This window comes from Plecotus auritus, assembly GCF_963455305.1.
Source record: "Plecotus auritus genome assembly, chromosome: 1".
Classification (NCBI taxonomy): domain Eukaryota; kingdom Metazoa; phylum Chordata; class Mammalia; order Chiroptera; family Vespertilionidae; genus Plecotus; species Plecotus auritus.
In genome coordinates this window covers 172,391,096-172,416,386 of record NC_137770.1, presented here as the reverse complement: position 1 = coordinate 172,416,386, position 25,291 = coordinate 172,391,096, and the positions used below count along the sequence as shown (strand labels likewise).

The following is a 25,291-nucleotide window of genomic DNA, read 5'->3' as shown; positions in this document are numbered from 1 at the left end:
CACACTTATTTTATGCAAGACACTTTTGTCTCTTTTTACCCTCTACACTATGAACTCTAAGCGTATAGATTTTTATCTGTTTTGTACATGATGTATTTATTCCATGCAACTAAAATGGTGTCTGACATAAACTAGCTACTTTATAAGTATCTGTTGAATAAATAATAGAATTTTATAGAGCTAAACTGTACAGTTCAAACCTTTCACTTTTTCTAGATAAGAAATCCCAGGCTGCAGAGATGAAGTGGCCTTTTCAAAGTCACTTAGTGGCAGAGCTGGGACGGGACCAGGCCTCTTGACTCCTTCCTGCCTAGTTTACTGATATTATTTCCCAGAAAAAGACATACACATCTAAAACTTACTTAATTAAATATTTATCAAGTGCTTAATATGCAAGAACATGTCTACAGTATGACAAAGAAGTAAAAACGCATTCAGCATAAGAGAGGGATTAGAACCACTGCCTTCTTATTTTCTTTGAATTTTCTTTCTTTTCTACAACACTGCCCTCGTGTGCTAACTAGAGATTTTTTCACTGTATAACTCAGCTGGATACTTCACAATAATAGCCCAATCTATGCCTCAGCACTGAAATAATCTCAGATCCATGTATGGCTTCAACTATTAAAAAATTGCAGAGGAGAAGTATTTATCAACCCAGTGAGGATTTTAGAACACAGCTCTAAACCAAAATTTCTCCTTATCTCTCCCAGCCAGAAGTGCCACGTCAAACTGACACTCACCGCTCCAAACTTCTGTCTACATACAGTACAGAGGAACTCTACCAAGCTAAGCGCAAATGCAATGCTACACAAGAATATGACATCAATCTTCTGGAAGGGGAGTTGGTGGCTGTGATGGAGCAGAAAGATCCATTGGGGAGTACAAGCAGGTGGCTTGTTGACACAGGAAGTAAGTGATTTGCTTAAGATGCACAGAACGATTGCCTCTCTTCTGGTTGAGACTTTCCCAGGGACCTCTGTGTGCTTCTCTAAACACAAATGTTTGGAAAGTGTATACGAATGACATTGTTTCTTCTTTCTTTTAATCCTGTCTAGTTATTAAAGGATATGTGTATTCTTCCTTCCTAAAACCCTACAATCCGGCAAAAGTACAGAAAGTGGGTGCTGAGAACAGGTCCTGTGATGATGACTTTGATAACATCAGCCTCTTTGTGTCTTCGCGGCCAACTAGGGACAGTGTCACAAGCACCCCAGAAGGTAGCATAAGTGACAGCAGCTCATCTCTTAGTGGCATATGTGGAAAGTTTGAAACAAACGGCACTGATGTTGACAGTTTTCAAGAGGTAGATGAGCAGGTAAGAATTTCAACCTTGATGTAAAGATGCTTGGCTGTTCAAATCATGAAAGATGTTCTCGCTGATGATGCTGTTTCTTACTGTAAGACTTGGTGGAAGAGCATCAGTTTTGACGTCAAGACCTAACTCTATTAACGCTTACTCTCTGTGCAGGTATTTGCAAGGAATTCATTCTCTGAGTCTGTTTCCTCAAATGCAGGAATAAGGACATTAATTCCTATTTTGCAGAGTTGATGTGAGGATTAGGGATAATGTGGGTATGTAAAGTGCCTGGCACAGAGTGACACTCAGTAAGTGGTGGTGCTGCCTTTACCCTGCTGTGATGCACTTAGAGTGAAGATGGTCTTCTGATACTCCCCCCATCAGAGGAAAACAGCTCACACTGAACAGATTGTCGCCATCAGTAGCCTGTGGAAAACGGTTCCTAATTCTTCTGAGGGCAATATCTTCATTGAGTTATCTATGAATTGGCTGTTTTTAATCTTGTGAAATGACATATAACATATAATGACATTTTTTAAGAGCTACTTTTCCCTCAATGCATCAATGCAAAGGCAATTGGGATGATTCTTCTGCAAAATGGTAAGTTAACTATAATGTAGAGTTCCTTTTTTCTACTTCAGAAAGTTTCAATATATTTAACTATTAATCCCCAAGTGGTGATCAACTACCCAATTACCTGGTTCTTTTTTTAAGTTGCTTTTTTCTTTAGTGGCTTTTTATTAATTAATTTTGTTTTTTATAAGGGTAATACATGCTATTTGTGAAAAGTTTAAAAAGTAGAAAGATCCTATATAATAAAGAGGTAATATGCAAATTGACCATCATGCCAACACACAACATGGCCGCCCCATGTGGTCAAAGATGGCTGTCCCCATGTGAACACAAGATGACCCCAAAAGATGGCCGGCAGGAGAGGGCAGTTGTGGGCGATCAGGCCAGCAGGGGAGGGCAGTTGGGAGGAACCAGGCCTGCCAGGGAGGGCAGTTGGGGGCAACCAGGCCTGCAGGAGAGGGCAGTTAGGGGTGACTGGGCTGGCAGAGGAGGGCAGTTGGGGAGAACCAGGCCTGCAAGGGAGGGCAGTTGGGGGGGGAAGACCAGGCCTGCAGGGGAGGGCAGTTGGGGGGGAACCAGGCCAGCAGGGGTGGGCAGTTAGGGGCAAACAGGCTGGCAGGGGAGCAGTTAGGCATCAATCAGGCTGGCAGGGGAGTGGTTAGGGTGTGATCAGACTGGCAGGCAGAAGTGGTTAGGGGCAATCAGGCAGGCAGGTGAGCAGTTGGGAGCCAGCAGTCCTGGATTGTGAGAGACATGTCCGACTGCCCGTTTAGGCCCGATCCCACTCAAGGGGGTCCCAGATTGGAGAGGCTGCAGGCTGGGCTGAGGGACACACACAGTCCCCTCCTGCATGAATGTCATGCACTGGGCCTCTAGTTGTATATATAGTATATATTAATTCCTTCCCCAGTTATACTCTGATTCAGAGGCAATATTCAGATTATCTTTTCAGACATTGTACATATACAAACACATATTTATATTAGTGGTAACATGAATGTGTTAAATAATTTTTTGTCACTTAACAATTTATCTTAGGCAGCAGTAACTAAATATCTACCTCCATTTTTAATAAATTGATTTTATAAAGTGATTGAAAAGTGGGAGTAAATTGTATCACCTTGTGAACAGTGAGAATACACTGTTTATTGTAATGTGCACATTTGAGGTATCCTACAAAGCAATATTTTGTGTGACTATTTAGACTTTTGTTCTTGATTTTATTTTATTATCAGGAATATCAACTGAAACCTGTACTGCCTTAATTGGATGACACTTGGGGTCAGCATTTCTTTCTCTATCCTTTCCTACCATGGCAGCAACACTTCCCTTGCTCTCTTCCAGAATTGCAACAGCACATTGTCAAGGGAGGTTATCAGCTGTAATCTAGCCTTATTGCTGGTTGTAGTGAATCCTGGCAAGAAAGACAGATGGATGGTTGGCCTTGGCCTCAATTTGATACTCAGGGGATTCAGTGGGGCCTAAAAATCAGTCAGAAACAGGCAAGTTCTGATTGACTTAAGACTTTATTGGCTGTGTGATTTTTACACTAAAGCTGTTTTTAACCTGGAAGAATTCAAAAAATAAAAGGGTTCTGTGAATGGGATTTGGGAGGTTTCATGAATCTCCTCAAATATGTTCCAAACAGTCTGCTTATGTGTATAACTATGGTAAAAGAAGTCCACATCTTTCACTGGATTTTCAAAGGGAAATTTGATTGAAAAAGGGTAGAAACCACTGCTCTGGAGGCTTAACTTATATTTATCAATTCTTCCACCCAATCAAGAAAAATTGTTGAGTAAAGAGCTTTCAGCATTTTCTAGAATGGTTATAGTGGATCAGAAGTCTTAAGGTAGGGTGAAAATATAACTTGCTACCTATAATGAGAAACTTTTGTTAATGAAAGACAGTGCTTACCAGATGAGACACCAAACAGGTGTAACTGGGAGGTATTGTCAATCTACATATTGGGGCTTCAGTACCAACTCATTCATAATCTTACATGCACACAACAGGCAGAAAGCAGGGACTTTCTCTGAATGTTTTAGAAGCTCTCCTAATTTATGATCCAGAGACTCTGTAGAATAATGGGGATGAAACAATGGATATTCACAAACTGTAGGACTGATTTATAATAAGGGACTTAATTTTTAACTTCTTTACTCTCTATGTTATATCAAAAAGCAGTAAAAAATATGCCTTCCCATTATAATGTATTTCCCCCTTTTGCTCATCAAATAGTAACAGCATGATATGTATTAATTTTCTATGATGCATAACTAATTATCACAAAATAGGTAGCTTAAAACAACATACATTTATTAGCTCACCATTTGCATGGTTAGGAATCCAGGCACAGCTTAGCTGGGGGCTCTGCTTAGCATCTCACAGAGCTGCAGCCTAGATTTTGCTGGTCTGTGCTCTTTTTGAAACTTGAGGTTCCCTTCTAAGTTTGTGGTTGTTGGATGAATTCAGTGCCAGTAGGACTGAGGCCTCTATTTCCTTGCTGGTCATCAGCCAAGGGCCAGGAGGCCTCTCAATACTGAGAGGCTGCTCTCAGAAATGTGTATGTGGTGATCTCTAAGCGGTTCCCAGCATGGCTGTTTGCTTCTTCAAGGCCAGCAGGTGAGCATCTTTCTGGTTTCAAATCTCTCATCAAGTCAGGCTATTCAAGATAAGCTTTGACTAACTCAAAGCCAATTTACTAGGCACTTCTGCAAAATCCCTTCACCTTTGCCATATAACATAACCACAGGAATGCCCATCACATTCACAAATACCACAGCCTCTAAGATGCCTTGTGTGGCAAGCAGAATGCTGGACTACTGTGATGCAATTTTTGGTACTTCTTGAAAGGACTGGGTTTAATAATAGCTAGAACACAGTTTTGGTGGGAATTTCAATGTCTGAGAATAAGCGCACTTTTCCCCCCCGCCACATATAGAATGCTGAGGACGTAATTTTTGACTTCTTAGAAGTCAGTTGTTTTTGCTGCTAATTCTAAATTCATTGTCTGGCCCTCCATCTTTACATTTTCAACTACTTATATTAATAATAATGCTATATATATAGTATGTTATTGTTTAAGAAATGCTTCAAAAGTCACCAGGCTGGAGCTTAATGTATTTAAGTAGTCATTAAAATGATGCTTTAGAAACTTTTAATGACATGGGAAGATTTTTTTACTGTATTTTCAAGTAAAAAGGCAGGTTGCAAAAATTATGTGTACTCTAATTGCATGTTTATTAGCACTTCAGGTGGGTAGGTAGAAAAAAAAAGACAGAGTAAAGGACAAAGAAAGAAAGGTAGGATGCAAGCAAGGAAAGCAAGGTATTAATAGCAGTTGGATGATTTCTTTTCTTTTTTGCTTACCTTTATTTAAAATTGTGGTGTTTTTTTTTAATAAAAATTACTTGTGTAATAATCATACATAACTAGGAGCCCAGGCACGAATTCGGGCACCTTGAAAGGAACTGTAGGCCACAAGGCTGCAGTGGGCACAGGAGCGGGTCTCGGCCCATCCGCCACACCCCTGCCTAGTCCCTACCAACACAGCCTCCTGGTCCCCTGTCTGCTGGCAGCCCGGCTCCCACATGCTGACGGCGCCAGCCCCGTTCGCACCCACTGATGGCATGGAGTGATTGGGGCTGGCGTCGTCAGCGGGTGCGAGAGGCGGCTGCTGGCCCCGATCGCCCCTCAGGAGCAGGGGGAGGTGGAGAAGCCCTGAGGGGTGATCAGGGCCAGCAGCCACCCCTCACATCCACTGACAGTGCTGAGTGATCAGGGCCAGCACTGGGCGCTGGCAGTGGGTGCGAGCAGCAGCTCCAGCGCCAGCAGCATGTGCGAGCAGGACTGGCACCAGCAGCAGGTGTGAGCACCAGGCAGGACCACAGTGTGCGGGAGCAAAGAATTTTCAGTAACCACCAGGGGCTCACCCCGCTGACAGCGACTAGCACCCCATCTTGGTCTGGTACCCCCGCTCACCTGCTCCACCATCCTGTCACAGCCAATGCCCACCATGTTCCGTACTCTGCCGCCTGCTGCTGATGCCCACCATGCTCTGCACGTGCCCCCCAGGTGGTCAGCGCACATCATAGCTACCGGTTGTTTGGTTTTTTGGTTGTTCCACCATTTGGTCTATTTGCATATTAGCCTTTTATAATATAGGATTGTTAACTAAAGTACATGAAAGCTTGTCCTGGAGGGTAAGAAAGAAAAATGAGCATTTTAAAAAATGTGAGTTAACTCTTTTGGCTTCCTGAGCTCTATATACTATAATACAGTAAGTACTGGTTTATAGTTGATTTTTAGTTTTGGAAAGGCTTATTAAAATATATTATGATTTTTGTTGTTGCTAATTGGAGACCTGGGGTGAGAAAAAAATGAGATTCAGTGAAGACCGATAACGTGGCTCACTAAGGGAGGCATGATTAAATGCACTAATATAGAATAAGGAAATGCTGAAATGGGAATGATCTGGTGGTTATAAACAGTGAGTAATAAACTGGGTATGAGTCCATAATACAATAATACAGAATATTATTAAAAAATCAAATGCTGTGGACAATTGGATTGCATTCATAGAATATTGTACAAAAAATGATCCAGAGCTTTAAAAAGAAGCCAACAATAAGGTATTATTTTAAGAAATGCCAAGGAACATGGACAACAGTGTGGTGATTGCAGTAGGGCAGAGGTGGAGTTGGAAGAGGGCATGGAGGGGATAAATGGTGATGGAAAAAATAAAATGAAAGAAATGCCAAAGAAAAAGAATCAAATGATTATGACTTGAATTGTAATGTGTCCGGATGAAAACATATTAACATTGAAAGAAAGATACATTCTAGAATAATGAAAATATTTTAAATATAAGAAAGTCTTTAGCTTTAAATCCATAACAGGTTGAAAACTGCTAACTTGCAATCCAATGTTATGAACTGTTGTCTCTTTAAAAGTAGACATATTTCCATTTTGAGTATCTTATGTTAAACGGGGGGCATAAACATATATAAAAACTGAAAACTGCTCATCCTATATTAATTTTGAACCATGATCATCTAAATTATTGAAAGTATATCTTATAATTTTGCACTTTAAAATTTAGTTTCATGAGAATCAATATTTAGTGCTTAAAATATAAGCTGTTACAATTTCAGACTAAACAGATCAAGGTGGAAGAGTTTATATACTCCCATTAAAAGAATATGTGCTAAAATGAAAGATGACCACAGATACAGTTGACCCTTGAACAACATGTTTAAAATGTGTAGGTGCACTTATGTGCAGATTTTTTCCAATAAATACAGAAAATGTATTTTCTCTTCCCTGTGATTTTCTTAACATTTTCTTTTCTCTAGATTCCTTTTTGATAAGAATGAGGCACATAATACACATAACATACAAAATATTTGTTAATCAACTTTATGTTAAGGGTTCTGATCAACGGTAGGTTATTAGTAATTAAGTTTTGGGAGGTGTTAAAAATTATACGTGGGAGAGAAACCAAGATGGCGGCATAGGTAAATACCTAAACTGCTGCCTTGCACAACAATTTCAAAACTACAACTAAAAGACAAAACGTCTATCACCCAGAACCATGGGAAAGCTGGCTGAGTGGAAGTTCTACAACTAGAAGAGAAAAGAGCATTGAGAAGTACACAAGCACTGAAAAGCTGAGGTGCGGAGGCGCGCAAATCAGGCTGGTGGTGGGCAACTGGGAGCAATGCTTTTTTCAACCCAAAGGGAGACAAGCTCCCGATTACTCCGAACTCCAGTTTCTAGGGAGATGCTGGGGACCCAAACTCCTATGGAGAGAAGCTGGACTGTCTGCCATTGGGTCGGAAAGGGAGGCTGACTTTCTTGCAGAGGTGCGCCCAGCAATCATTGTTTACTGCGCTGGGGCATGGGACGTGGGGACTTGGAAACTGGCAGCCATTGCTGTTTGCCACGCCCTAGCCTAGTGACTCCCTGAGATCCTGCCCCGCACAATCTACAAACCCACCCAAGCTCCACATAGCGGCTTTTGCATATAAATGGCCTTCCCTATTGCAGCTTAACCTAACAAACTGCAGCTCTGGTCAGACAGCTCCAAAACCTCCAAACCCCAAGCAAAGAGGAGAAAACAGTAGTTCTAGCTGTAGCGCCTGCTGGGTGACCTCGGACAGTAGCTGACCTGCACCCCAATGGAGATCCAGAAGCTAGTGAGATCCAGTGATCAGTGTGAGACGACACCAGATTTCAACTACTCACATCCATAAGTGACACATTCAAGAGGCAGACTCAGTGAGCACCAAAGCCCCACTGAAGCAAGTCCTGCCCCATAAGCATGTCTCCAGCACAGCAGTTATTCCATTGTAGACACAGCGGGTCCTCACAGCCAATTGGCCTGGAGGTCAATTCCTCCCAGCGACACCAACAACAATTAAGACTTAACTACAACAAGGCTGTACACACAGTCCACAAAGGGGTGCACCAAGAGTTTTTCAAGAATTTCCTAGAAAAGGCCAATAAATTTAACGAGACCCTCGAGGATATGATAAAGGACCAACTAGAAATTAAACATACACTGACTGAAATAAAAAATATTATACAGAGACCCAACAGCAGACTAGAGGAACGCAAGAATCAAGTCAAAGATTTGAAATACAAAGAAGCAAAAAACACTCAACCAGAAAAGCAAAAAGAAAAAAGAATCCAAAAATTTGAAGATAGTGTAAGAAGCCTCTGGGACAACTTCAAACGTACCAACATCAGAATTATGGGGGTGCCAGAAGAAGGGAGAGAGCAAGATACTGAAAACCTATTTGAAGAAATAATGACCAAAAACTTCCCCCACATGGTGAAAGAAATAGACTTACAAGTTCAGGAAGCGCACAGAACCCCAAACAAAAGGAACCCAAAGAGGACCACACCAAGACACATCATAATTAAAATGCCAAGGGCAAAAGACAAAGAGAGAATATTAAAAGCAGCAAGAGAAAAACAGTTAATTACCTACAAGGGAGCACCCATACGTTTGTCAGCTGATTTCTCAATAGAAACTATGCAGGCCAGACAGGAGTGGCAAGAAATATTCAAAGTGATGAATAGCAAGAACCTACAATCAAGATTACTCTACCCAGCAAAGCTATCATTCAGAATTGAAGGTCAGATAAAGAGCTCTACAGACAAGAAAAAGCTAAAGGAGTTCATCACTGCCAAACCAGTATTATATGAAATGCTGAAAGGTATTCTTTAAGAAGAGGAAGAAAGAAAAAAGTAAAGATAAAAATTATGAACAACAAATAGATATCTATCAACAAGTGAATCTAAAAATCAAGTGAATTAAAAATCTGAGGAACAGAATAAACTGGTGAATATAATAGAATCAGGGGCATAGAATGGGAGTGGATTGGTAATTCTCAGGGGGAACGGGGTGGAGGGTACGGGAAGAGACTGGACAAAAATTGTCCACCTATGGATGAGGACAGTGAGGGGGAGGTAAGGGCAGAGGGTGGGGTGGGAACCGGGTGGAGGAGAGCTGTGGGGGGAAAAAGGAGAAACAATTGTAATAATCTGAACAATAAAGATTTATAAAAAAATAAAAATAAATTATACGTGGATTTTCAACTGCAGGAGGAGGGGGTCAGTGCTGTAAGCACCCCCCCCCCCACATTATTCAAGGGTAAACTGTATTTAGCAATAATATACTAGTAGGTAATTTAACCTGCTAAAAAAAAATCTATGGCTGCATTGGTAAAACATATATATTATGTAAAAAAATTACAAAAGATGGCTAGCAACTGCTCATGTGGGCTCTTAGCAGATTATTTCTCAGAAGCTATATTATGGTACATCATATTCCTGAATGCTTTTGCAAGCCAAATCCTCCACTTTGCTCTGGGGGATCTATTCAGGGTCTTCACTTTCTAAACAACAACAAATACAGAGCAGTATCAATGGACATGGACACTGGGGCGGTGGAGGCTTGTCCTGGGGGAGGGGAGTGGTGGTGGGGGTCAATCGGGAAAAAGGAGACATATGTAATACTTTAAACAATAAACCCCCCCGCCCCCCCCCCCCCCCACACACACACACACGCTCAGCAGCTACATATTAGAGAGCCCAATCCCTTTCTGCAAGAATACACTCTGCACATCTTTGCTAGAACAAGAGTTTGGCTCCTAAAGTATTATGAGAACTGGACCAAGCACAGGAATTAGAGGATATGGTCCTAGCAGCACCCACTAGCTCTGTGATTGAGAGCATGTTGCTACTTCTCCAAATCACAATTCACAGGGCTGTTGAGGATAAAGCACATTTGACATGTAAATTGCCATGAGCGCTATAAAAGGTAGTTATTATTGCTGCTATTCCATTGCTCAAAAATTTATGGTACCTCCCTTTTTGTTTCCTTTACTTAAAAAAAAAATATTTTTTTAAATTTATTTCAGAGAGGAAGGGAGTGGGAGAGAGAGAAAGAAACAATAATGATGAGAGAGAATCATTGATCAGCTGCCTCCTGCATGCCCCTGACTGGGGATTGAGCCCGCAACCGAGGCATGTGCCCTGACCTGGAATCAAACTGTGACCTCCTGGTTCATAGGTCAACGCTCAACCACAGAGCCACACCAACCGGGCTGTTTTCTTCACTTTTTAAATTACAAAATAATCCATGCCCAACCATCTGCCTTGTATTTCGCATGATGCAAGATGATTTTTTATATGTTCTTGTATGATATCCAAGCCTTTCAGGCTAACTTTCAAGTCAAATCAACATATATTTGAATTACTACTGTGTACTCTGATGTGCTCAATGGAGAAAATGTGGCGCCTTTGCTGGAGGTGGACTCATGCTGAGTTGTTGAGATGGTACACAAATCAATACTATCAGAATTTTACCAAAAGTTAAATAACAGTTTAAGATTCAAAAACCAACTGTAACTCTAACTACAGTCCCCTCCCCACATTGCCCAGTCTCTCCCTGCTCAACAAGTTACCTTATTTCTCATAGTTTCATTACATTGACCCTCAATTTTGAGCAAGTTAATCTGCTTGCCGTTCTCATATACTGTTTTCACATATTCATCTCTACCTTTGAATATGATACCCCTTGGGTCACCTATAAAAGATTACTTACTCCAAAAACCAGCTCACAATGAGCTGATATATCACCTGCATGCATAGGGTGTTTTCTTGTTTTGTCTCCCTTCCTCCCTTCTCTCTCTCTCTCTCTCTCTCTCTCTCTCTCTCTCTCTCTCTCTCTCTCTCTCTCTCTCTCTCTCTCCCTCTCCTCTCTTCCATCACCATTTATCCCTTCTATGCCCTCTTCCACGTCCCCCGACCTCCTCCCCCTGTGCCTTTCTTTCTTTCTTTTTTTAATTTTCCCTCCTCGCTGTGTTACAAGTTCTATGATAACATAATACCTGGTGCTTAATAGGTACTTAATAAATTCTGATTAAATGAATGAATACATGTTGTTAGCTAATAGTTTAATTTTATGCCAAAATGAAAAACATTTTTATTAACAGTCTAATGATTTTAGTGGAAGAGGGACTAAACATTTACTTAGGGGCTTCTAATTGCAAAGTATTCTTTTGAGGTTGGAGAAAATTTCTTTTGATGAAAATGTGTTTTACTAGTTTCTTCTAGGTTACTTAAATATTTTAAATATTATAAGTTTATTACATTGTCATTATATAGGTTTAGAAAATAAGGAAACAAATAAGGGAAAGTGAAAATCACCTCTAACTCTACCAAAGAATCTAACAATATTAGGCTTATATTATACATCTGATTTTATGTCCTTTTTGCTTACTATTTTATCATAATAATTTGCCATATTAGTCACTTGTAATGACTACTGATTTCCTTAGTGTATGGTCTAGAATTTATTCTCTTGCTGAATCTTCAGTGTTATTTTCACTCCTCTCCCACTTTTCACCTTACAAATGGGTATTGCAGTAACATTATTGTGTAAAAATCTGTCAATGTTTCTATTCTGTAGCAGAGATTCTTAGAGCTATTATTTTTAAAAAAGAATATTTTAAAAATTTTTAAAAAGAAACTGCCAAATTGCCTTCAAGTATAGTTCAGACTCCTCCCAACAGAACAATAAGAATGCTGATTTCACTGTATTCATATCTGGACCACACTTTAGCAAAATACATCCAGCGGTAGTTGAGGAAATATCATTTTGGGAAAGTAAGAAAACTAGCATTCCTTCTAAAAGGTTGGCAATCTTTATTAACATTTATCAACAGTTTTAGGCTCTGTTTCTAATTATGTCATTTGCTTCTTTGTCTAGATTTTCTATGCAGTTCATGCCTTTGAAGCACGGAGTAACTGTGAACTCAGCCTTCAGGAATACCAAAGAGTCCACATACTTAGATTTTGTGACCTAAGTGGCAATAAAGAGTGGTGGTTAGCTGAAGCTCGAGGGCAGAAAGGATATGTGCCAGCTAACTACCTTGGAAAGATGACTTATGCTTAAGAAAATCAGACTTCTGGTTTACCTAAAAGTGGAGATATTCTGAGTGTGTTCTTTACCATCATGAAAGGTTGACTCTAAGGACAAGGTTTTTTTCAATTTACTGTATTTTATTTTTCTGTATTATGTATTTCACCTCAAAAATGTTGTTTTCACATTTCTTTGTTGCACATGCATACACACACATATCCTGTATAATAAAAGCCTAATATGCAAATTGTCCCCTCAACTGGGAATTCAACCAGGAGTTCGAACATGCGTTCGACCAGGGGGCAAGGCTGGCCCACCAACCACCTTCGGCCCCTCCCCCTGTCTGGCCCTGCCCTTGACTCCCCCCCCCCCCCCGCACCCTGATCATGGGCAGGGCCAGCCGGCCAACCACAGGAAGGGAGGCCCCGGCCGGCGGTGGCAGGCAGGCAGCCAGGGGAAGGGAGGCCCCGGCTGGCAGCCGGCAGCCGCTAGGGACCCTACCCGTGCACAAATTTTGTGCACTGGACCTCTAGTATACCATATTCATTATATAGTTTATATATACATATGTGTACTACATGGTATAGATTATACACATATATACATGAACCAGGGAGTGTACTAAATACATAAAAATAGGAATTGATAATTAACAGCAAACAGAAATCTGATGTGGGGCCTCTCTTTAAGTTTTTAATGAAAAAAAATTGAATAACATAATATGTTAACATTTACTGAATGAATACCAAATGTCAGACATTGCCCTAAATGCTTCATATGTGGTAACCTATTTGATATAACACTGTGAGGAAACTGTGGCCCAAAGACGTGAATTTAGCCCAAGTCACATTGCTAGTAAGTGGTAGGGTGGGGCCTCAAACCTAGGTCTGGTTCTGGGGTCTACACTGCACTACACTGTCCTAACCCTCTAGGAGTGTACACTGAGTGGCCAGATTATTATGATCTCTGAATGCATAATAATCTGGCCATTCAGTGTATATCCTATATAACAAAAGGCTAATATGCAAATTGTCCCCTTGACCAGGAGTTCGACCAGCAGGCAGGCCGGCCAATCGCCCATGTCCCCTCCCCCTGGCCAGGCTGGCCAGACCCCACTCATGCACAAATTCATGCACCGGACCTCTAATATATATACTGTATATATACACTGAGTGGCCAGATTATTATGCGTTCAGAGATCATAATAATCTTGCCACTCAGTGTAGACATTTGCTATCACAAAGCACTCAGTGATGCAAATAATGGACATTGAAGAGGCCCATTTTCCTCTCAGGTCCATGTTTAAGTATTGAGGAGTTTTTCAAAATCAAGGGCTACAAGAACTTTCATGATACTAGCCTGGAGAAAATGACATATCTAGGTTATTTATTTTTACTGTTTTGCTTAAACATTTTTGGAAGTATAATTGTTTAAAAGCTATCCTACATGATTGCTGATGATATTTTAATGAGAAAATATTTTTGGATCACTCAGTTATTTGGATAATGAATGGGGAATGTGTGTTCCCTGTTCTGAGCCAAGATGCAAATATTTTTGGTTGCCGATTTGTACTTAGACAAGGCAGGCACTGAGGTTAATGTTTGCTGTAACACAATGTCCTAGAACACTGAACTTTAATTTAGGATTAGCTCAGAACAGTCCCCTAAGATCTCAGGCATAGTTTGTCAAGATATTTTATTGAACTAAAGATGCTTCTATGGAACAGAAAAAAACATTAAATTAAATTTGACTTAGTGGTTTCCTTTAAGAACCAAAATAAGGTGGACTTTCATTGTCCACTTAAAATATGCTAATATGACATCAAACTTTAAGATTAAAATTAAAATAATTTTAAAAAAGGTTTGATCTGTATAATGTACAGTTACATCTATTCCAGAGGAATACAAATAACAAAATGAAAGTGCTGCTTTTCAAAGGGTTGCTGACTTTTACTTACTAATATATTTACATCTACAGATATTCATAAGACATTTACATGACAGAAATTTATCCACATGGAATAATAAGAGTAATATGCAAATTGACCATCACTCCAACACACAAGATGGCTGCCCCCATGTGGACACAAGATGGCCGCCACAAGATGGCCAGCAGGGGAGGGCAGTTGGGAGGGACCAGGCCTGCAAGGGAGGGCAGTTAGGGGCAATCAGGCTGGCAGGTGAGCAGTTAGGCATCAATCAGGCTGGCAGGGGAGTGGTTAGGGGGTGATCAGGCTGGCAGGCGGAAGTGGTTAGGGGCAATCAGGAAGGCAGGCAGGTGAGCAGTTGGGAGCCAGCAATCCTGGATTGTGAGAGGGATGTCTGACTGCATGTTTAGGCCCGATCCAATCGAGGGGTCCCAGATTGGACAGGGTGCAGTCTGGGCTGAGGGACACACCCCCTGTGCACAAATTTTGTGCACCAGGCTTCTAGTATCTTATAAGACCCCAGTGGATGCCTGAGGCGTCGGGTAGTACAAAACCCTATATCAGGAGTGGGGAACCTTTTTTCTGCCAGGAGCCATTTGGATATTTATAACATCATTCATGGGCCATATAAAATTGACTTAAAAATTAGCTTGCTATATTTGATCAAACATTTAATTAACTCACCCCTAATGCTTTGGGGTAGGGACAGACCAAATGATTTCGTGGGCCTTATGGGGCCTGCAGGACAAACATTTTCCACACCTGCCCTATATATACTATGTTTTCTCCTATACATATGTACCTATAATCAAATGTACTTTATAAATTAGACACAGTAAGAGATGAAAAAATAACTGATAATAAAATAGAACAATTATAACACAATACTGTAATAAATTATGTGAATGTAGTCTCCCTTTCAAAATATCTTATTGTACTGTATTCACCCTTCTATTGATGTAAGATTATACAATGATGAGATGAAGTGAGGTGAATGGGTGACATTATAGGTATTATGATGTAGTATTAGGCTACTGTAAGTACTGGGATACTCAACAGTCGATCTGATAACCTAGGACAGTTGTTGGCAAACTCATTAGTCAACAGAGCCAAATATCAACAGTACAACGATTGAAATTTCTTTTGAGGGCAAAATTTTTTAAACTTAAACTTCTTCTAACGCCACTTCTTCAAAATAGACTCACCCAGGCTGTGGTATTTTGTGGAAGAGCCGCACTCAAGGGGCTAAAGAGCCGCATGTGGCTCACGAGCCACAGTTTGCCGACCATGAACCAAGGAGACTACTGAGTGACTAATAGGTAGGTAGAATAACAACGCAAATATGCTGGACAGAGGGATGATTCACATCCCAGGCAGGACAGACCTGGATGACATGAGATTTCATCACACTCCTCAGAATGGAGCACGATTTAAAACTTCTGAGTTTTTATTTCTGGAATTTTCCATTTAATATTTTTTGTACTGTAATTAACTGCGGGCAAATGAAACTGTAGATAAGAAGGAGTACTGTTCTTATAATTCCTAATCTAAATATGGTTTTATAAGATTCTACTGGTAACTCATTTTTACATGAACTATTTTCTTGTTTTGAGTTGGGTACCAAAAGAAGACTCTCTTTTTTAAATGTACAGAAACTTATGTCTTTGAAATGGTTATTTGTACCCAATAATAAAATGTAAGTAAATTCCAGTTTGCCTAGGGCAAAGCAAAAGGAAATCCAAATTTGCTACTTGTGGAAACAATGAACATACCCCAAAACCAAGACAGTGGGGAAATTTTATGTATGTATTTATAATTTATATACATGCAATTTAAATTGTGATGTTAATACTCACCCATTCCCCCCACCCCCCAATGCAGAATTATATGAGTAGCACATTTATTTGCTTTTCTGGCTGAAATACTGACCAGATGTATACGAGAAGCTTTGTCCATTTGTGTGGGCCTAGGACTGATGCTTCCTGTCTGATCTCATCTATGAAGGAGCCACGCTGTTAAAATCATAGCTGCAGTCAGCGGCTGAGCAAGAGTTGTAATGAAGCATCTACTGCAGTCCCCCACTCTCGTGTTGAACATTACTGTAAAACTATGTTGTTGCTATTTTAAAACCATAACCTACATTTCATTTGCCACTGAGGCTTATTTAAAAAAATTTTTTTACATTATACAATAATCTCATTATTTTAGTATGTTAAGATCAAGTCACTGTAATTTTAAAGCCAGGCATTATTTCACTGGGCCTATGGGAAATAAAATCCCAAGATAGTTAAGATGTGTATAAGTTTTCAAAGGTCTTCATAAATAAAGCTGTTGGTGAGAAATGCTAATGTAATTATTTATATTTTTAAAATTAAATGTTGTTGTACAGTATTCTCTGAAACAGGTACTTTTTGCCAAGAACAAAGGGAAAATTTTTATAGCTATTTTTCTTTGTAAAATAAATAAGTGTATATATACATTTTATTTAGTATTTATTTTTAAATACATGATTCAAATTAATAATATATATAATAAAGTTTAGAAATTATAAAAATCCCAGTAATACAAAATTACCATGGGTGCTTAAGTCATGCGGGGGGGGGGGGGGATCACAAAGCCACTATTTGAACATTCCTTGTATTTCAGAATAATATCTTGTTTTAGTATTCATTAGTATAAAACAATTCTATGAAGGTTCCTTGTGCAGGAGAGATATAAAGCACATTGTTAACTATATGAATGCAGCACTGTATAAAATACTGTAAGTGCTGGCATAGTCCATATTTTGTCTAAAATATAATTTGGTCATTTACAGATGACCATTTAAGTGCCTGTCACTATCTGTGATGAATAGTTCAGATGAGTTACACAAATTACAGTTTTCATTATTGAAACATGGAATTTAAAACTTTTTACTTTTCCCATAAGCTTCCTTTTGTCCACTGTAAAAACCTCTTAAATCCATGTGAATAAAGAGAGGAAATTATTCTAAGATGGCCAAAAAACCCACTTTGTTTAAATCCTGTTTGTTGTAACTATGGTTTCTTAAGGTACTCAGTGCACTGCCCCACACTAAATACATCTATACCTCACAAATTCAAGCTAAATTAGACACATAAGTTTACATTATAGTTGATGAGAAAGTAATTAAATTTCAATAACTGGAAGGACACTAGATTTTACAGTCTTTAGGGATATCCTACTATTTATAGAATGCTAGTGTTTTTAAAGTCTATCTTTTTCAATTACCTCCCTCCTCTGATACATACCACATAATATATATAAAAACTTAGTCATTAAATTTTCTGGGATCTACCAAAGTATTCCAATATAATGAATCTGCACTCCAAGATTACTAGAATTCAAGCTGAGTCTCTGAGGCCAGACATTACACTCTGGGCAAGATTTGCTTTAGGTGTTCAGTTAAATAAGCCACATTTAGCATATTCTAGAATGAGATGTTCTTGTTAAAAAAAATCTAGAGGGTGGATTCCTAGTAAATTAAATAAACGTATCCTTCTTAAAAAGCTAGATTATGGTATATAAATGAATTTCTGGTTTTCTCTACTTACGTAATTTTTATAATTATTGAATAAAAATTTCTGTAAAATGATGTATTTCCTATAACCTATGGCTATCATAATTTATAATAACAGTTACTAACAGTACTACCACACCTTTGTTAAGTCAGAATCACCTAACCTTTGAACATTAGATGCCTTCAATTTTATCTCATTAATTATTATCTGTTTTTACAGAGGAGAAAACAGAGTTTCACACAGCTAATACATGGAGGGACAGGGATTCAAAACCTGGTCTCCAGACTTTTAACTAATATATTCTTTCAATGTTTTCCTTTCCTATTTTAAGTCACTAAAATCTATGACTAAATAATCTTACAATAAGCACAGTACACAAAACAGAAAAGTGATACTAAACAGATTCCTACTAAAATAGGATTTGAACTTACAGTCCTAAAAGCTTACTTGCTAGCTCACCTAATTATTTGTGTATTCATTCACTGAGCCAATAAATACTTATTGAGAACTGTAGTGGGAATTCCCTAGTGAGCAAGACAAACAAGATCCCTGCCCTCATAAAACTTAAATAGTAAGAAAAACAAAATAAATTATAAATACTATTAATATAAAGCTGGCCATTTCATCACATGCTCAGTTAAAAAGCCTTGCTAACTTATGGAAAAATCAAGGTCTAAGAGCTAATTGGAGACAACTCTTACACCAAATACACATGTATAAAAATATCAAAATGAGTTTTACATTACTAAATGTATGTATGCTTATACATTTGTGTAGATTCTAAATATACATTTATATGCACAAAGAGCTATGCTACACAAAAAATGACTTCTTAAACAAGTCTTATAAAGTCCTCTCTGAAGTACTGTAGAAATTAAGATAATTGCTTCTCAAGTCTATCCAGCACACATGGGATAAAATTTTCCATTTCAAGTGCCAATATGCAATTTGTGTGCATGACTGCTTTAATGTTTCCTATGCACCAAGGTTACATCAGCTGTTACAGTTGTTGAGCTGAGCTTGTGTCAGGTCATTTTGCTCAGTTTAGTCCAAACTATAAACAAATAATAATGGGTGTATATATCTTTTTTGGTCATTTGACCCTAAAGAGAATTTGAGGTTGATGCCAAATTGATATTTAATCAACAGCAATCTGTTTCTCAAAACAAAAACATCTGCAGGCAGACTTTAAACATGTAAATAGATGATTACTCCACTTTGTAAGACCAAGCTCAATTTAAAGAGCTTTATCTTCACAAAAATAATTTATCAACGAATTTTAGAATAATGATGTTGTAGGGATTAAGGGGAAGGATTTGAGCTTAAAGGCTATAGAGTGAAGATTTAGTGGCACACATCAAGGTTGAAGGGATGTGGGAATTTATTGTACTTCCAGTTTATAGTCTGGTGAATGTGGGCATTTGTTAGACTTCCAGTTTTGGATGAAATGATGTATTCAGGGAGTACAAAATGGCTGCTGCATTTTGCTGTAATAAACTGTTTCTATGATTCAGAAAGCCTCATGTCTTCTTTCAGTATACATGAAACAATCGCAGGCTAATGTGTTAGCTTGCAAATAAGGTAACTAAGATCCTTCACTCATTTTGACCTAACAATGTACATATACATACTTCAAAACAACCTTAATAATTGTACAGGAGCTACTTTTAAAGAAAGTTAATTAACATTTGATAGAATGCTATAACATTTTGGGGCAGTGAAAACAAAACAGCCTTATTTTTCATGGTATAGGAAGAAGCTATCAGTATGTAAACAAGTAGAAATGATCCACCCAAAGACTTTTTGTATATTTTTCTCAACAATTCTCAGGATGTGTGTAACCAGGATAGATCAAAATTTAAGATGTATTAAATATGTACTATCTACACTAATAAAAGAGAAAGATGTAAATTGACCGTACCTTTGCGACACCAACCAGCCAATCAGGAGTATGCAAATTAACCCAACAAAGATGGTGGGTTAATTTGCATGCACAGGCGCCCAGCGGCCAGAGGCGGGACGCTTGTGCCATCGCCATGGCAATGACGCAGGCGTTTCACACCGCCCCAGCCGCTCCGGGCCTCTGGGCAGCGTGGGAAGGCGGAAGGGCAGCTCCGGGTGGAGTGAAGGTAGAAAGGCGGCTCTGGGGCCAGAGCAAAGGCTGTGCCGGCAGGCAGGGTAAGGAAGGCCCATTCTGCACGAATCTTCATGCATCGGGCATCTAGGGCAGTGGTCGGCAAACTCATTAGTCAACAGAGCCAAATATCAACAGTACAACGATTGAAATTTCTTTTGAGAGCCAAATGTTTTAAACTTAAACTTCTTCTAATGCCACTTCTTCAAAATAGACTTGCCCAGGCCGTGGTATTTTGTGGAAGAGCCACACTCAAGGGGCCAAAGAGCCGCATGTGGCTCACGAGCCACAGTTTGCCGATCACAGGTCTAGGGTACATATATTACGTTGGCAATGTAAGGAAATGTGGGCAATGTGAGAGAAGTATTGCATTAAAAGGGCATGGTAGATCACAATCTATTGAAAGAAATAGATAAGTAATTGATATAGGGTAATAAAAAGGTAAAAATATAATATAGGGGTGTCAGAAATCAATTATGAAAAATTAATCTTGAAAAATGAGAGATGAAGTATTTGGGGAGATTAGGGAGAATCAAGCTGGGATTGACACTGATTATGGAGAATACTAGGGGAATATAGAAAACTTTTTAGTAGGTCATCCCTGCCACCTTGTAAGGCACCTTATTCAGCAGGATCAATATTGGGGCTTTGTTAAAAGATGGACAAACTACTGCTTTTTTGTTTTAATTCAGATATATTACCAGTCTTCTGGGATTCTGGAAGTTCTCACCAAGAATCAGTTATTCTAATCACTATTTTCACATACTGTAGAAATTGTTAAAATAAAAATGTTCAACAGGTTTAAAATAACAAAGATTTCCAAATTCTTCTAAATAATATTTAGAATTTTAAGGTAAGAAATAATAGAACTTTCATTATGAAATTTTTTATTAAGTTATAGTATAGTACAGTTTATGTCCTAATAATAAGATTTTAATCTTTAGGGTAATGTGATATTAAAACCTACTTGGCCTCATTACTTCTTGAGTTTCTTTTGGGCAGCTTTCTTCTTGACCATCTGTAATCGCTTCATGGCATTGAGCTGGGATTCTTGTGAGGTTGGACCTTTAAGGGATGCCGAGGTAGAGCTGCTTGATTCTGAAGTGGTTTTGCTGGTGGTACTTCCGCTAGGCCCTGATGTCCCACTATTTCCATTTCCACTTAGTTGGCTGCTGCTTCCTGGAACTAAACTACTTGGACTAGGAAGACCTACTTTGCTAACATTGTCACAACTAACTGAGCGACTAAGGCCAGTTTTGCCCAAAGTTAGAGGTGGAGGTGGTTTCAATGGTACAGTGGGTGAAGTGTTGTTACTGGAACCTAATTTGGAACCTATTCCACCTTTGGATGATGTTGCCAGACCCGTCAAACCCACAGGCTTTTGGTTAGCTGCTGAGGTAGCAGGCTTCCCACTATTGTTTTGGGTTGTTGAACTCAATTTTGCTGTTGATGGACCAGCAGAAGTAGTTTTGGCTGCAAACGCTGCCCATCCAGTTAGGCCACTTGTTACTGAAGAGGAAACACTGGTGCTAGAAGAATTTCCTGAAATCACCCCGGATGTCTGAAAAAATAAAAGTAAATAAAAGATAAATATTACTTAAAGCCAAGTATAATTAACACCTAATATAATATTCTGAATATAACAAGTTTAATTGTTGGACTTTTTTACAAAAATAATGACTTGCGAAATTTAAATCACACCACCAAAATTAAGTTCTTTTTTTTGTTTTGTTTTGTTAATCCTCACCCAAGGATATTTTTCCACTGACTTTTAGAGAGAGTGGAAGGAAGAGGGAGAGACAGAGAGAAAGAAACGTCAATGTGAGAGACACACATCAATTGATTGCCTCCAGCATGTGCCCAGACCAGGGCCGGGAATAGAGCCTGCAACTAAAGTATGTGCCCTTGATTGGAGTCAAACTGGGGACCTTTTAGTCTGTAGGCTGACACAATTATGAATTGAACTTCTCATTGGCACTCTTTCTACCTTCATATTTTTTTATTTTTTCAGTCCTCACCGGAGGCTATTTAAAAAACACACAAAGATTTTAGAGAGGAAAGGAGAGAGAAACATCAGTGCGAGAAACATCGATTGGCCCTAACTGGGGATCATCGAACTGGCAATCTAGGTATGTTCCCTGACCAGGAATCAAACCCACAACCTTTTGGTGTACGGATGACACTCCAACCAACTGAGCCACCTGGCCAGTGCTACCTTCAGATTCTTAAGAAGATTCACAAAAGTGTTAAATTCACACAGAGATAAAAGATAAAGCATTACAAGTAGTATCTTACTTAAAAATTAGGTAGTTATTATGTCTAAAATACATCTACTTGTCTTTTAGAACTGAGTTCAAAAAAGTTGATAAAATGATTTTTATCAAATGATAAAATAATTTCAGTTCTTACAAAGTAGCCTTCAATACTGTTTACATGAAAACATTTTTAATCAATGTGAAAAATAGTCAAATAGAATGGTCTGATATCTTTACTTTTTAAAAAATATATATATTTTATTGATTTTTTACAGAGAGGAAGGGAGAGGGAGAGAGAGTCAGAAACATCGATGGGAGAGAAACATCGATCAGCTGCCTCCTGCATACCCCCCACTGGGGATGTGCCCGCAACCAAGGTACGTGCCCTTGACCGGAATCGAACCTGGGACCCTTGAGTCTGCAGGCCGATGCTCTATCCACTGAGCCGAACCGGTTAGGGCTGATATCTTACTTTTTAAGAGGAGTCTAGATTTTTGTTCACATATTCCGAAAATGATAGGATTTTTTACAAAATCATACAATAACTATCACATAAGTTTATCCAGAGAAGATAAACTACATAAATTTAAATTCCTAGAGAAATGAAGATAGGTAATGAGAAAAAGTTACTCAAGGAAGCTAAAAGACACAGGTGCAGTCAACTTAAATTTTCAGTTCTGAAAGATCTATTTTCTTTTCTTTTTTCTTTCTGTTAAACATAAAACTGTCTGCCATATGGCTAAATGATCTTTCAACAGACTTCGCAAAAGAAAACCCATCTGAAGTAATTAAAAAGACCAATACTTATGAAGTACAAACAAGAAAGCAAATTCTGTATGCATGGCATTTTATTTTAATGGCTTGCTGTTACCGGTATTGCTTTTCAATGACAGATGGCTTACAACACTTGAGAACACTCAAATGTAAAGAACACAATAATGGATATCAAGAAATTCCTTATTACTTTAGTGTATAAATTTCTCAACTGTTTTTAACTATATAGATTTTCTTGCCCATTATCCTAGTTAGAAAGCCACTTATTCTTTACATGAGAATGAGAACAATTTTTCTCATAGTAAAAATTTACCCACTTTTATCATAAATACAGCAAAATCTCTTAAGCAGAGCAAACATGATAGTCAAGGCCTTAACTGATTTGCCATAAAATGATTTCATGTTGGACTGACTAAAAATAAACTTTAGTATTAACAGGTTAGTATAAAAATCTACCTAAAAGTGTCTTAAATATAGAATATGGCAACTCTAATAACTTTCAATAAATTATTCCTACCTCTATCCCAACTCACCAAGTTTCAATGTACAAATCATTAATAGATATCCCTTGGATATCAACTCTTAACTAGTAAATTAAAAAATGATCTACAAATAAAATTATTAGTATCTTTCTCAGATTACTTTATATTTACATTCTTTATCATCATCCCAAGGTTCTGGATCTTTGTTACTTATATAGCAGTCACTTGGAATAATATAGTCAACTTTAGAATTTTCTGGGGTTAGCTAATATTTTTTTTCCCCATCATGCTTAAAATTGGGTGTAACTCAGTAAAGGCAGTAATTATGTTATAAAATTAGATTAGAAAAGTATTTTATTCCATGAAATCAAAATGCCAGGATATTAATAATAATGCAGTGTGAATTAAAGGATGCAAACCTAGGAATGAGAAAGGTGATACTCTCACTAAATAACCTGGTCCCTTAGTATAGAGGTAGGTATCATGAAAGTTTGTACTAAAAAATAAAAAAAGACAAAGCAAAAATATTTCTTCAGTAGCTAATAGGTAGGGAGAAAGAAGTTATGAGGTTAATCAGCTCAAGTAATATGAGGAGTAAAACTGTTGCTACTGAGGGCAGAGGTATTTAGAATTTAAAGCAAATCCCTGATGGCAATTAAGTGTCTGACTACACAGAATGTCAATTTGGAATAAAAAAATCTATCACAGTACTCATTAAGTTGAAATATAGTCGAACATTTAAAACTGTGATCATACTGAAAGTAGAGTCTCAGACAAATTTTTTTAACATATTAATGATTTTATACATTTCATTAGTTTCTAAACAGTAAAGATAACAAAAGCTTTAAAATTATTTATATAATTAGAGATTAAATAATTATATAAAAAATTTAAATAATTTTTACCTAATGTTAATAGTAATACAACCATAATTTCCACCTATGGCCATTTAGTATATAAAAGTTCCTCAATATTTTTTCAAGTAACTATTGTTTAATCAACTAAATTAAAATAAAAATGAAATCTTAGATTATCCTATCTAATAAAAGAGCAATATGCAAATTGACCATCACTCGAACACACAAGATGGCTGCCCCCATGTGGTCAAAGATGGCTGCCCCCATGTGGACACAAGATGGCCACCACAAGATGGCTAGCAGGGGAGGGCAGTTGGGAGGGATCAGGCCAGCAGGGGAGGGCAGTTGGGAGGGACCAGGCCTGCAGGGGAGTGCAGTTTGGGGAGACTCATACCTGCAGGGGAGGGCAGTGGGGGGGGGGGACCAGACCTGCAGGGGAGAGCAGTTAGGGGCGATGAGGCTGGCAGGGGAAGGCAGTTAGGGGTGACCGGATCAGCAGGGGAGGGCCGTTGGGGGGGGACCAGGCCAGCAGGGGAGGGCAGTTAGGGGTGACCAGGCTGGCAGGGGAGGGCAGTAAGGGGCAATCAGGCTGGCAGGGGAGCAGTTAGGCATCTATTAGGCTGGCAGGGGAGTGGTTAGGGGGTGATCAGGCTGGCATGCAGAAGCAGTGAGGAGCAATCAGGAAGACAGGCAGGTGAGCAGTTGGGAGCCAGCAGTCCTGGATTGTGAGAGAGATGTCCAACTGCCATTTTAGGCCTGATCTTACTGGGATCGGGTCTAAACGGGCAGTCGTACATCCCTCGAGGGGGTCCCAGATTGGAGAGGGTGCAGGCTGGGCTAAGGGACACACCCCCCATGCACGAATTTCGTGCACTGGGCTTCTAGTATAGATATATAAAGAGGTAATATGCAAATTAGCCAGGACGCCATAACAGTCACGACCGGCTCCGAGCAGGTCCGGAGTGGAGACAGGAGGGCGTGCCAGCCGCGGCGCAGTCCTGCCTCTGTGCGT

At 39.0% G+C, this 25,291-nt stretch overlaps 2 protein-coding genes across 3 annotated transcripts in view; one reads left to right on the top strand and one right to left on the bottom strand.

Annotated features, from left to right (window-relative positions):
* Positions 1–12,344, top strand: part of ARHGEF38 (Rho guanine nucleotide exchange factor 38) — a gene marked incomplete at its 3' end in the record, with an annotated part of 160,928 nt that extends 148,584 nt beyond the window's left edge. The window contains exons 12-14 of the mRNA XM_080663968.1: positions 714–912; positions 1,059–1,318; positions 12,159–12,344. Coding sequence (XP_080520094.1) covers positions 714–912; positions 1,059–1,318; positions 12,159–12,344 — 645 coding nt within the window. The remainder of the gene's footprint in view (positions 1–713; positions 913–1,058; positions 1,319–12,158) is intronic.
* A 7,727-nt stretch (positions 12,345–20,071) lies between these two features.
* INTS12 (integrator complex subunit 12) overlaps positions 20,072–25,291 on the bottom strand; it is a 30,879-nt gene continuing 25,659 nt past the window's right edge. Inside the window, exon 7 of one of the 2 annotated variants that reach the window (XM_080661975.1) lies at positions 20,072–21,472. In XM_080661975.1, coding sequence (XP_080518101.1) covers positions 20,888–21,472 — 585 coding nt within the window. In that variant the 3' untranslated portion in view covers positions 20,072–20,887. The remainder of the gene's footprint in view (positions 21,473–25,291) is intronic. The other variant, XM_080661976.1, reaches the window with a different exon arrangement.